This window comes from Pimephales promelas, chromosome 9, assembly GCF_988280905.1.
Source record: "Pimephales promelas chromosome 9, fPimPro1.hap1.1, whole genome shotgun sequence".
In the NCBI taxonomy this organism is placed as follows: Eukaryota; Metazoa; Chordata; class Actinopteri; order Cypriniformes; family Leuciscidae; genus Pimephales; species Pimephales promelas.
Genome location: NC_142777.1, coordinates 14758243 through 14770516, shown reverse-complemented (window position 1 = coordinate 14770516; position 12274 = coordinate 14758243). Strand labels below are relative to the sequence as shown.

Sequence of the window (12274 nt, the reverse complement as noted above, 5' to 3'; positions counted from 1 at the left end):
CAGACTGAGCGCATATGCAGAGGCTCCCCGTCATCATAACGGCAGACACACAACACCCGTTGAGATCCCTCCTGATATTAAACATCACCCGTGTCGTGTGGTAGGAATGGAGATGTTGAATAATCGACTAAAATAAGGAAAAGTCCTCGCAGAGATCAAGATGGTGTCGTGGATCATTTCGCGAATGGTGGTGTGAGTGTATATGCGGCGCGCGCGTGTTTGTGTTGTGTTGCTGCGGATACATGAGGCTTTTCAATGTAAATGTAAACAATTCTGCTTATTTTTGCAGGGAAATGCTTTAATATTAACAATTATAGGGATCTAAAGATATTCAGCTATTACAGCTAAATTGCATATAGGGTTAAAAAAATAAAACAAAGCGAGGACTTCACTCAGACGAGGATTGTGTTGCTTGTTGTGTGATTTTCACCTGGATCAAAAATCCAGTTGGTATGAAATTGGGTCTTAATGTACCAAACACTTCCATAGAGGATGTGAAATATAAAAATGTAAAAAACAAAACAAAACATATGGGCAGGTTTTAGGCGTCCCAGATGTAACGGTACTGTTTTACATCCATCACATCATCTCCTTTGTATGATGTCATCATACTTTCAAATGCATATTTTTTTTTTTTTTAAATCACAAACTGTGATCAAAGATTTCTAAGATGGGGTTTTCACTAAGAAGTCCTACCTGTCCAGCTGATTTGTCCCAGCTGGTAACGTTACATAATCTCTTTCTGTTCCATATGACTCATTTGTGATGTATGGGTCTCAGTGGGTTCTTTAGTGAGATTTACAGTCAGGTGATTTTGATTCTCATTGGATCGTACTTCGAATACTAAATCCATGATTTGATTACATCAAACAGGCCATACATGTGCTGCACAAATTGTTCCAAAGACTGCTTGGGCAAATGGCAGAGGCTGAATTCATTGTTTGTTGGTCAGGATAGAGGCCATTAAAAACAAACATCAGGCATCATTATCGTGGTTTTGCTGAATCTCATGGAATGCTCTTTGTGGTGGCTTTAACTGTGGTGAGCAGATGCAATATCTGAGTCAGGCTAGTTGTAACGGGACAGAGGGCATGTGGTCTGCCATGCGCCAGACTGCCTCGTTGTCCTCATGCTTCATTATGCATTACACATGGTTCACGGTCTGCACATTTGCAGAATATAATGCATATGCATAAGTATAAGTTAAAGGGATAGATAAACTAAAAATGAACATTTTGTCATTACTTACCCTCAAGTTGTTCCAATCCAAACCTGGATACGTTTTTTTTTTCTCTAACCCCAGTTGGTAGCACTTGATTTCCATGGTGCTGTCAACTCTGGTTAGCAACATTCTTCAAAATATTCTGTTTTGGGTTCAACAGAAGAAAGAAACTTAAACAGGTTTTTAAAACTATCCCTTTAAAGCATGTTTTTGAAGTCAGCATGAAACAAGTTACTATATGTTTCTTCTCTATTGTGATGTATATCTCTGTGAAATGGATTTTCGAACAAGATAAAATGTAGTGTGGGACTTGATTTTGTCCTCGGGGAATTGATTGGATGGTTGTGGACAGGTTGCCCCGCCCTCATGCCAGTAAACGTGTCAGAGAAGAGATGTCGCTGCAAGAGTGTGTGGAAGTTATTTTGATTCAAGATCTCAAGGGCATGTGATTTGAGAAAAAAAAAATTATAATATTCGCACATATAAATCATTGATAATAAACTGCAATATTCCATTATAAAATAAGAATTGCCTATTTTGATTTCATGGTGACTTAAAGCCGCAGGACAGTGATCCGGATGTACTCATGCCAGCTGCAGTGGGTAGGTGTGGTCTCTCCTGTATCCTGTCATCCTCTTCTGGATCTACTAGTGCAGAACATTCAGATTTTGTCGCCTCAGCACAAAATGGCATGTTTGTGTGTGTAGGAGTGCGCACGTGTCTGAGTTCATACATGCAGGGCATCTGTGTTGAATCTGGTCCTTTTGTGTGTAGATCCCGCTTCATGCGCTCATAAATGATTTACTTTTAATGGCTCTCAGATTCAGAGTGTTTGCTTCCAATAGCGTCATGAAACATGTTGGTGTGTGTACAGTAGGGTTAGTATTGTCTGGGATACGATTTATGAGCTTGCTTTTCACTGTGCAGAGCCTCTTAATGATTTTATCAGTCACCACCAGTATTGGTTGTGTGATTTCATAAACTTGATTATTTCTGTTCTGGTTAGATTTGAATGCACTGGAGATAGCCATCCTATAACTCTTATAATAGGCAGCCTCTTAAGTGTTGTAATTGGGTCCTGTAACTTGAGGTAATGGTGCAAGTGAAATTTTAGCTGCTGAAGTGAGTTGGTGTAATGGTAAGATGAGCTTGCCTGTTTCTGCTGGGAGTGTGTTCAATAAGGGTCTTTTCTCTCTGCAGCCTGGCCTTCGGGACTCTCTACCCAGCCTATTCCTCTTATAAGGCTGTGAAGACGAAAAACGTCAAGGAGTATGTGAGTATTTCAGTACGACTTCAATTAGGATATTGGTTCTTATTTTTTCTTATATATATATATATATATATATATATATATATATATATATATATATATATATATTCTCTCTCTCTCTCTCTCTCTCTATATATATATATATATATATATGTGTATACACATCTCTCTCTCTCTCTCTCTCTCTCTCTCTCTCTCTATACAGTATATATATATATATATATATATATATATATATATATATATATATATTACTTTACTATAGCTATATTTTATCAATATATAAATGTTTTGTTGGTTGATTTTAGTTATTTATACTATACATTTGGTACCGAGGTTGAAAGGTTAAGCCTGAGGAATTCACTGACTAAACCATACCATTTGTGTAAATGGAATATTTATTTTTATTTCTGCTATGCAGAAATCAAATATTGGTGAAATATGTACATTCATCATACTATTTTTGGAAACGATTTATCTTGGAGTCGCAGGTTACTAGTTGCTATGGAGACTACTAGGGCAGCAGTTTGCTCCCCCGGACACCAGTTTTAGTCTCATCTGTATTACAAATAGGACTGCTTTCCATTCATGTGTAGTAAAAGGTTTGGGCATTTCATAACCTTTTATTCTTCTGTTTTCTTGTGGAACTGGATTTATGAATGCACAAGCTTTTAATAAAAAGGCAAACATAGTGATGCGTCATTTGATAATTGCTTAATTGGCTGTTAATCTTAGTGGCAGTACAGATAGAGACAAATGTTTGGGTTTTCAGCATATTTTGTATTCCAAGTGTTCAGCAGATATATTAGTTAGCCCATTGAGCATTTAATTTATTTAGCCAGTTTAATTGCAGTTACAGTCTTTAATATGACTTATTTATCATGCATAATGCAAACAGTCCTCCACACATCTGATGACCGTAATCCATTTACATGTTGAATTAGACTACCCTGTGATTATAAATTATATATTTTTTTTTGTGGTAGTTCTGTTACATGTGGAGGACGAAAGCTGTTAAATAAACAAAAGTCCACAAATGTATAGATAAATAAATATATAAATACAAAATGTACAAATAAATACATAATTATCAAAATCCACATATTCCTTTTAACTAAAAAAAATATATAAATAAGTAAATGTGCTATGAAATAAATTAAAATATTTTGTTCCCTCAAGTTTACCTCATAATGTGATTATGAAAAGGAGTTCTGGAAAGAAGTAGCCTGGCTCATTTTCTCTGCTTACAACACACTTTTTTTTTTTGAAATAGAAATTTGAAATAGAATTTGTTATAGAATGTACTTACGCCTAAAGCCTATTTTGAGGCTTTTCTGTGTTGATTAAAAAAGTTATTCTATGACTCTTCATTATCGGCTAACAAGAAAGCTGCTAAAACTGCTCTGTTGTTTAAAAAAAAAAAAAAAACCCTGAAGATTATTGTTATTTATTCCAATTTATTTTTAATAATGTATGTTTTTCTTTCCTCAGGTGAAATGGATGATGTACTGGATAGTGTTTGCGATATTTACGACGGCAGAGACGATCACAGATATGCTTCTCTCTTGGTCAGTCAACTGATTTTTTAAGATAATAATATCACAACATTTTATTTATATAATAATATGGCCATCGTTATCCCTATTATTATTATTAGTGATTATTCATCTGTCTTTACTTTTTGTTGCATTAATTAATATGTTGACCTCCCATTTTGCCAGGTTTCCATTTTATTTTGAGCTTAAGATTGCCTTTGTTGTCTGGCTGTTGTCCCCGTACACCAAGGGCTCCAGCGTATTGTACCGCAAGTTCGTGCACCCCACGCTCTCCAATAAAGAAAAGGTACAAATGAACTTGCTTCATGAATAGAATCAAACTATTGTTATAGATCTTATGGAGCCCCGCCCCTTTTCAGTGCTGCGCTCGTTGTCTTTTGACTTCCAGTCTGTATTTTCACAGCGATCTTGCATAGGTATGAATGAACTGCTTGTTAAAAAATTCAAACATTAAATAAACATTACAATGCTCATGATAACTTTTGTTAACTCTTCAATAAGTAAATCCACTTCACCACCTAATTACCTCTCGACAGCGATGCCATAGAAATATACAGTGCGACCGCAAAAACGGAAGTAAGACAATATTATTCTAAAGATGACGGCGCCCACGTTTCCCTGGTGCATAAGGTCTATAGGTGGTTGTTTTCAAACAGGTTTCCTGAGCACTTCACCAATCAGGGAGTTAAGGCAGATTAATGGATTTGTGTTGCATGATGTATATGTGTGTTACAGGAAATTGATGAGTACATAACCCAGGCTAAAGACCGCAGTTATGAGACCATGATGCGGTTTGGGAAGAGAGGACTCAACATTGCAGCTACTGCAGCCGTCACAGCCGCCTCAAAGGTGAAATTAAAGCATTCATTTCTTTAAAAGACACCACAAACTTTTGAACAGTAGCATATAATATTATTTCTTTCTGAAAAAAACAAAACAAAAAAAAAAAAACAATAAAAACATAATATACTTTTTTGTGGTGGAGCCAATGAAAATATAGGCAAGTAAAACCAAGCAAATATCAAAATTCTTATTGTTGTGACCTGTAGGTGCAGATATTTATTGCGTATAAAGTTAAAGGGATAGAAATCTCACAAAAATTAAAAATCTGTTAGTTACTCACCTTCATGTTCTTCTAACCCCATAAGACTTTAGTTTATCAGAACGCGAATTAAGTTATTTTTAACGTGTAACGCTTTAACGTCTCATATTTCAGTTCAAGCTCTCATATTTCATTAAAAAGATCTTCATTTGTGTTCCAAAGTTAGGAACAACATGACAGTAAATGATGACAGATTTTTCATTTTTGGGTTAAAGAAATGTATCAGTGTATAGTGTAGTGTCAAGTTCACATTTGTCTTTTATTCAAACTGTGTTTCAGCAAAGAACAAGTACATCCAGTAATATTGTTATGCATCTTGAATAAGACTATGCACTTGTAACGTTTTTCTTTTGTGCATTGGACTGCAGGGTCAGGGTGTGCTATCAGAGAAGCTGCGTAGCTTCAGCATGCAGGATCTGACTCTGATTCAGAACGAAGACGAGCTGCAGCTGGACAGCACAGACGACACCCACACCGCAGCCACGCTACCTCGTGCTAAAACTGTCACACGCTCAGGTAACACACAAAACAACAGTGCACTTCTTGTATACAGACATCTTTGGAAAACAGTCACGACAAGTCAAACCATGAACGTCGTGCTGAGTGAGCTGAACTGTATGAAGTTCAGCGAACTTCTGAACTGTATGAACGGCATTCGGGGATCGACTTATCGAGTCTGTTTTCCAAATATGGCTCCTGCCTGTATACACAAAGTGGACTGTCTTTATAAAGTATATTCTTATTAAACGGTCTGTACACTTACACAGTTCTCAATGCTTCGTTTTGCATGTAGGGACCCTCATTATGTTACTGTGTGAGTGTGGGGCTATTTTGAGCCTTGTTAGTGGTATAAACTATAGCGATTTCTTTTTACTTATTAAATTCCCCCATTACCAAAGAACGTATATTGACAAGAAGTGAAAGCCAATAGAACGTTCCATTGCAGCAGCAGCCCTACGCTTCCGCCATTTCGGGGGTGAAAGCGACTCGGCACGGCAGTCATATATTTAGTCCAGTGCAGAGATCATTTTTAGGTTGAAATAATTAGGCTAGGTGATTATTTAACTCGCATAGCAGTAAAAAAAAAAGAAGTTGCTACTTAACCGGGCTTTTACCCCCACATAACTTGAGACAGGGAAGTTTGAGAATTTAATTCATTAGGCTATAGCCTATTACTTTACTCACATTAAGTGTGATAGATGAAGAATAAAGTGATATCAGTTCATAAAGTTGTAATAACATAGACCGTTTCCCGGGAGGTACACATAACGTTACTTACAAAAATAAGTTATCAATGAAATAAATTAATTCAGCAATAAATGTTGTAACTTACTAAAATGTAAATGTTTGACAATATATAACAGCAAAAGAATAGCTTTACAGTAAACATTTTTTTTCTTATATTAACGACGCAAGACCATGTGTAAACAAACAAAAAAACACTGTCCAAAAAAGCCAATGTCCAAAGTGGCAATTAGTTGTAGGGTAACGGACACATCGCATCAATGATCATCATGTTTATAGCATGATCCAGGGGATTAAAACGTCCAAAATATATTTCAGGCCTAGTGGAGTTGGTAACTAATAATAGTAGTAAAAGTGTAAAGTTGCATACAATGGAAACACTCACTAATGCAAGAAAAAACTACCTCAAAAAACTGTTATCTGTGCTGTTGTCCAGTAACTCCAGTTGGAATTTTCACCCCGATATGGCTGCCGCGCTACCGAAGCGCCATCTAGTGGCTGTTACCGAAAAAGCATCAGAGTTTCGCCTCTTGTTCTTCTATACTCTTTGCCATTACTAGCGTTATACGTAGGGTTGGGTATCGAGAATCGAGTATCGATTGGAACCGAGACTAACTTTTCGTTTTTCCCGGAATCGTTCAAAAGTTAAAATTTCGATTCCTAGTTTCGATATTCACAGTCCGGCGAGCGGAATAAGAAACCGCTGAACAACACCAACGAAGAAGCGTCTACCGGAAGTGTTGGCATAACCACGCGAGTCGAACATGAGTACCTTACGTCGGCGATCCAAAGTGTGACTTCACTTTTCTAAAAATAACGAAATCTCGGCAAAATGCAAAATTTGTGACAAAAGGAGTATTTTTACAGAAGGAGTATTTCCTTCAGAAAGGATTATTTCCTTCAGAAAGGCCGTTGGTTAGCAAGGTTAGCTAAACTTTTTTGACCCTGCCTCTTAAAAGAATCGGAATCGAGAATCGTTAGGAACCGGAATCGAAACAAGGAATCGGAATCGGAATCAGAATCGTTCAAATTCAAACGATACCCAACCCTAGTTATACGCTAAACAGTTTTTTGAGATAAAACTCTTTACATTCGATTATCATGAAAACAAATCTCAGAGAACGGTTGAATTGGTACCGATGTTTTATTAGACCAAAGGTTCATTTTGCGCCGGAGTTAATGGCTTTAATGGCTACAACGCAACACTATTTGTACAAATTGCTGCACATTTTTTTAATCCTGAATTTTGCACCCATACGTAACGTTGAAAAGTATTTGTTTACGTGCATAGTAAAACATATCTGCAACATTTATGAAGTTTGTGGATAATTGTGCATGCATTTATTAATTGTAACGATACTAAAAGCATAATAAAGTAAGCTATACTATATACAAAAAATCAGATGAGCCCAGAATGTGAATGCAACGTGTTTAATTAAGAAAACGTTAAGCATTTTCCTCCCATAGAAAACCATTATATGAACGCTTAATTTGGGTTAATGCAGATTAGAATGTCCACATCCAAGATCCAGATCCGGAAAGTTTGGCAAGCTGTTTTGAACTCCCAAAACTAACTTTGTTTCTGCCTAATGTTGTTTGAAATGATGTCACACCAGTTCGTTCTCCAGTTTTGCTTGAAGTGTATCTAGGAACTAAAACATAATAGGCCACGTTCACACAGTCAGTGTTTGGTTGCAAAACAACAACAGGTGTGACTCCTTAAATGTAATCCTGTACACACAGGAGCAGACAGGTGCGGATTGAAAAATGTTGGTATGTAACCACAATAAATCCTCTTCTTTAATGTCTGTACATGACCAATAACTGTAGTAAATATCCTTTTACTATTTCAATGTAACTCCTATTTAAAATGGCCTGTTCAAACACACACAGGCAGGTCAGTGAGGTGTGTATGTGTGTGTTTGCTGACTCACTGAAAGCCGCTTTGCAGGCAGCCATTGTCTCAGCCTGTTTATAATGCTGATGTGACCAGCACGTGATTCAGCTGCCTACTGGATAGAGAGAGAGAGAGACGAGGGATCAGTCTGCGGGAGTTTGTTCATGCTCCGCTTGGATGAGTTTCAGCACTCATTCAAGCAGATCAAGGCCATGAAGTTTAGTCTCTTCACACACTATGACGTCATTAAACTGCAAGTTGCTGCAGGTCATGACCCCCATGTGAAGCTTTACAGGAAACATGAACAAAGCCTGTGGTAGAGTTATCCAGAGTTTCACAGAGGTGATGATTTCAATAATGAGATTCTGTTAGCACACAGAGCGCCTTCTTTGAATTACCGAGCGTCAAACACACATCGTGAATAGACAAGTAAAGGGCTCTTCTTTGTTTCAGGCTTTGAATGAGGTCTGGCAAGCTTTAAATGCCAAAGAGCGCCACAATGCCTGAGAGCCAATGTGCACTCCACAAGACACAAGACACATTTATGCTCCTATTTGGCTTGGTTGATTCGTTTTATTCGATTCATGTGACCTCTTAAATGTGGCTCATTTTAGGTACTTGTCTGTAACCGATACTTAACAGGCAGCAGTTCTAACCTTACCTTTTTATCGTATCATAACGTCAAACAAATTTGATATCACTTAACTGATATTTTGTTATCAACTTCCACTTTTTTGAATATACATATCAAAACACATTTCCATTTTCAAAACCATTTTCACATATGAAAGTGGCCCCAATCTAAACTGTAAATGTCAGTTCCATCATTTGAGCAACTGTGTTGTGAATGTTCAACCAAATTATTATATTTATTCATTAATAAATAATATAAAAATGTCATTACATTTACAGAATTTATAATCATGAGATTAAAGGAGTAGTTCACTTTAAAAAAAAAAAAACTTTTGCTGATAATTTACTCACTCCCATGTCATCCAAGATGTCCATGTCTTTCTTTCTTCATTCGAAAAAGAAATTAAGGTTTTTGATGAAAACATTCCAGCATTTTCTCCATATAATGGATTTTAATGGGAACCAAACGGTTCAAGGTCCAAAAGACAGTTTCAATGCAAACTGCAAACTGTTCAAAGGGCTTTAAACGATTCCAGACGATGAATAAGAGTCTTATCAAGTGAAACGATCGCTCATTTAAAAAAAAATTATAATAAAGTTTAAGTTTTATAAGCACAAATGCTCGCCTTACGCTGTTCTGTGACTCCTGTTCGAACTCGTTTATCAAAATGAACGAATCTTTTTTCGTGTCATTTGGTTCATTCAACGAACGAATTGATGTGATTGAACGAATTGAAATGGCCGTTACTTTGCTATATTTTATGTACATACATGTATACATATTTCCAGATAATGTACACATTTCTAACATTTTGATTATGTATATGAATTATGAAAAGAGAACCTCATATTAAGGGATACTTGGCATTAAAAAGTTTGAAAACGCCTGGCCTGAGAGACCTACTCAAAATCTATTTTCCTCGGACCAATAAAAAGCAAATGGCAACATGTCACATTCATGGCAGCTGCTCATCTAGAAGGGAAAAATCCAGTACAGCACATGCTGCAGAGTATGAATTCTGTCTAAACTGTATCCATCATTGTTGTTTTCCCCAGTTCGTGCCACACCCATTCCGGCTGACACTGAATCACAGCACAGCTCTCGCTCGGATGAGCAGTCGGATGGCAGGACTGAGCATTCAGATGAAGATGTGGCTGATAAGGCCCCCAAACGCACTGCAAGCGTCAGAGCAGCCAAGAAACCAGCCGCTACCAAGACAGAGGTTTGTGCTCTACAACCCTCCTTTTTTTTTCTTGTTTCTTTTACTCATAGACAGGGCCTAAAGCTATTTTTTGCCACTCCTACCAATGGCGGATGACTTAGAAGTTAATGCAAAGTGAATTTACTTTCACAGAGCAGAAAACAGTGTCTTTTTGACATGTCAACAACACAAACTAAACTCTTCCAGGCCTCAGCCACAACTACAGTGTTTGAGGATCAAAGTACATTGTTCACAGGCAGCCAATGAAGAACATAGGCCATTATGCAAACAAACCTACATAGTTTTGAGCAGGAATAAACACTGAAATTATTGACAACTTGTTTCAGGGAGTTCAAAATTGGTTCTTTCTTTTGGGAGACAATAACTCATTTCATCTTTGTAACTTTGTAGACCGTTTACATTTGCAAACAGCCTTATTACACACTACATGACAGGTAATATCTGGAAAAGCATAATAGGGTCTGAATACTTATGCCAATGTGATACTGTATTTAATTATTTTTTTTATACATTTGCAAATCCATTTTTTTTTTATTTATCATTTTGTCATAATGGGTTATGGAGAGTAGATTAAAAAAAAAAAAAAAAGTTTTTAAAGATGTGGTCACATCCAGTCATTTCAGAAGGAATCCACATTATCTGGAATTTCGTTTGAGGGCAAAATATTTTACAAGTTCAAGTTAGATATTTGGATTCACTGAGTTGATTAACTCAAAACTGCTCGGTTGGAAAGTGACTTCTGTGTGAGCAGTGCTTCATACACTACACTATTGACCTTTTCGCATTTTGACAATGTGATTGCACCTTAAAGGGATACACCACTTCTTTTTTTTTGGAAAAATGCTCATTTTACCACTCTCCCAGAGTTTAACAGTTGGGTTTTACTGTTTTCAAATCAATTCAGTCGATTTTCTGATATTTAGAAGAATATCAGTAACCAGACAGTTTCTGGTCTCATTGACTTCCATAGTAGGAAAAAAATATACTATGTAACTCAATGAGACCAGAAACTGTCTAGTTACTGATTCTTCTAAATATCAGAAAATCTGCTGAATGGATTCGAAAACGGTAAAACTCAACTGTTTAACTCTGAGGGAGTGGTAAAATGAGCCTATTTCCAAAAAAGTGGAGTATCCCTTTAAGGCTGCATCAAAGCAAAATAAGAGGGGTCTCTGAATACTTTCTAAATGCACTGTAGTCTATCACATCTGCCTGTTTGAAGGTAAACCAGAAAAAGATAACTGTTTATTTTCTGTATACACATTTTCCAATGCCTTGTGTTTGTGAGCTGTCATTAGCACATCCCTTCACTAAATTGTGTATCCTTTAGGTCTTGTTATAAATGTAAAATTGTATTAATCCTATTTTTCTTTCACCAACGTTTCTTGCTGTCATCCCCAGCAGACCACCAAGACATTGAAGAAACCGCCAAAGAAGAAAGCCACAACAACGACCAACAACATTGCCGAATCACCATGAGTCACACTGCGTTCATCCATCCCTGGGAAATACACAAACATCACATGCTTTCTCACACTAACAACCAAATATTTGGGCCCTTTGCTATAGATACGCACTGATACACACAAACACATCGCCTGGGGCTGTTTTTGTCTAATAGTTTTAATGCGGTGAATATATGTAGACATCAGGCTTCATGCGTTTATTTTCCACGTTATCACTCATGTGTGTGTGTTAAGTAAGGATGGGTCTTGTCTTATTCTCTGTAGGCCTTAATACTAGAGAACATCTTTGTAAAGCATGAGACCAGAAAGCAGTGCCTGCACATGATCGCACACTTTTGTTCCTTATAACCATGCCAGAACTCTGTTTTCCAAAATGGAGGCCGGTTCCCCCTTTTTTTTTTTTTAGCATGTAGGCCACACGCTTTGGGACGAACAAGAATTGGGAACAGAACAATCGGGCTATTAAATGAATAGGAACAGACTTGATTTACACGAGTACAGCGTCCGTGGAGAGTTCTGGAAGCGCCCAGAGCAGTGCTGTTCGTATTCCGGGCCTCAGAATATCCAAATTTGTTGTGAATATTCATGATCGAAGAGGTCAGATGTCTCCTGGAAGCTGCAGGCTCTGCCATTAATAGCACTTTTGTCAGCTGGGGCTGG

At 37.1% G+C, this 12274-nt stretch overlaps 1 protein-coding gene across 2 annotated transcripts; it reads left to right on the top strand.

Moving 5' to 3' along the window:
- The first annotated feature begins 10 nt into the window (after nucleotides 1-10).
- Nucleotides 11-11775, top strand: reep2 (receptor accessory protein 2). 2 transcript variants are annotated; one of them, XM_039648965.2, is made up of 8 exons: nucleotides 11-192; nucleotides 2423-2495; nucleotides 3984-4060; nucleotides 4214-4334; nucleotides 4784-4897; nucleotides 5519-5666; nucleotides 9982-10148; nucleotides 11553-11775. In XM_039648965.2, exons 1-8 carry the CDS (start codon nucleotides 161-163, stop codon nucleotides 11625-11627), a joined length of 807 nt encoding a protein of 268 aa, XP_039504899.2. In that variant the 5' UTR covers nucleotides 11-160; the 3' UTR covers nucleotides 11628-11775. The 2 variants fall into 2 exon arrangements, with proteins under 2 accessions (XP_039504899.2, XP_039504898.2); XM_039648964.2 differs by having other exon boundaries at nucleotides 11550-11775.
- The last annotated feature ends 499 nt before the right edge of the window (nucleotides 11776-12274 follow it).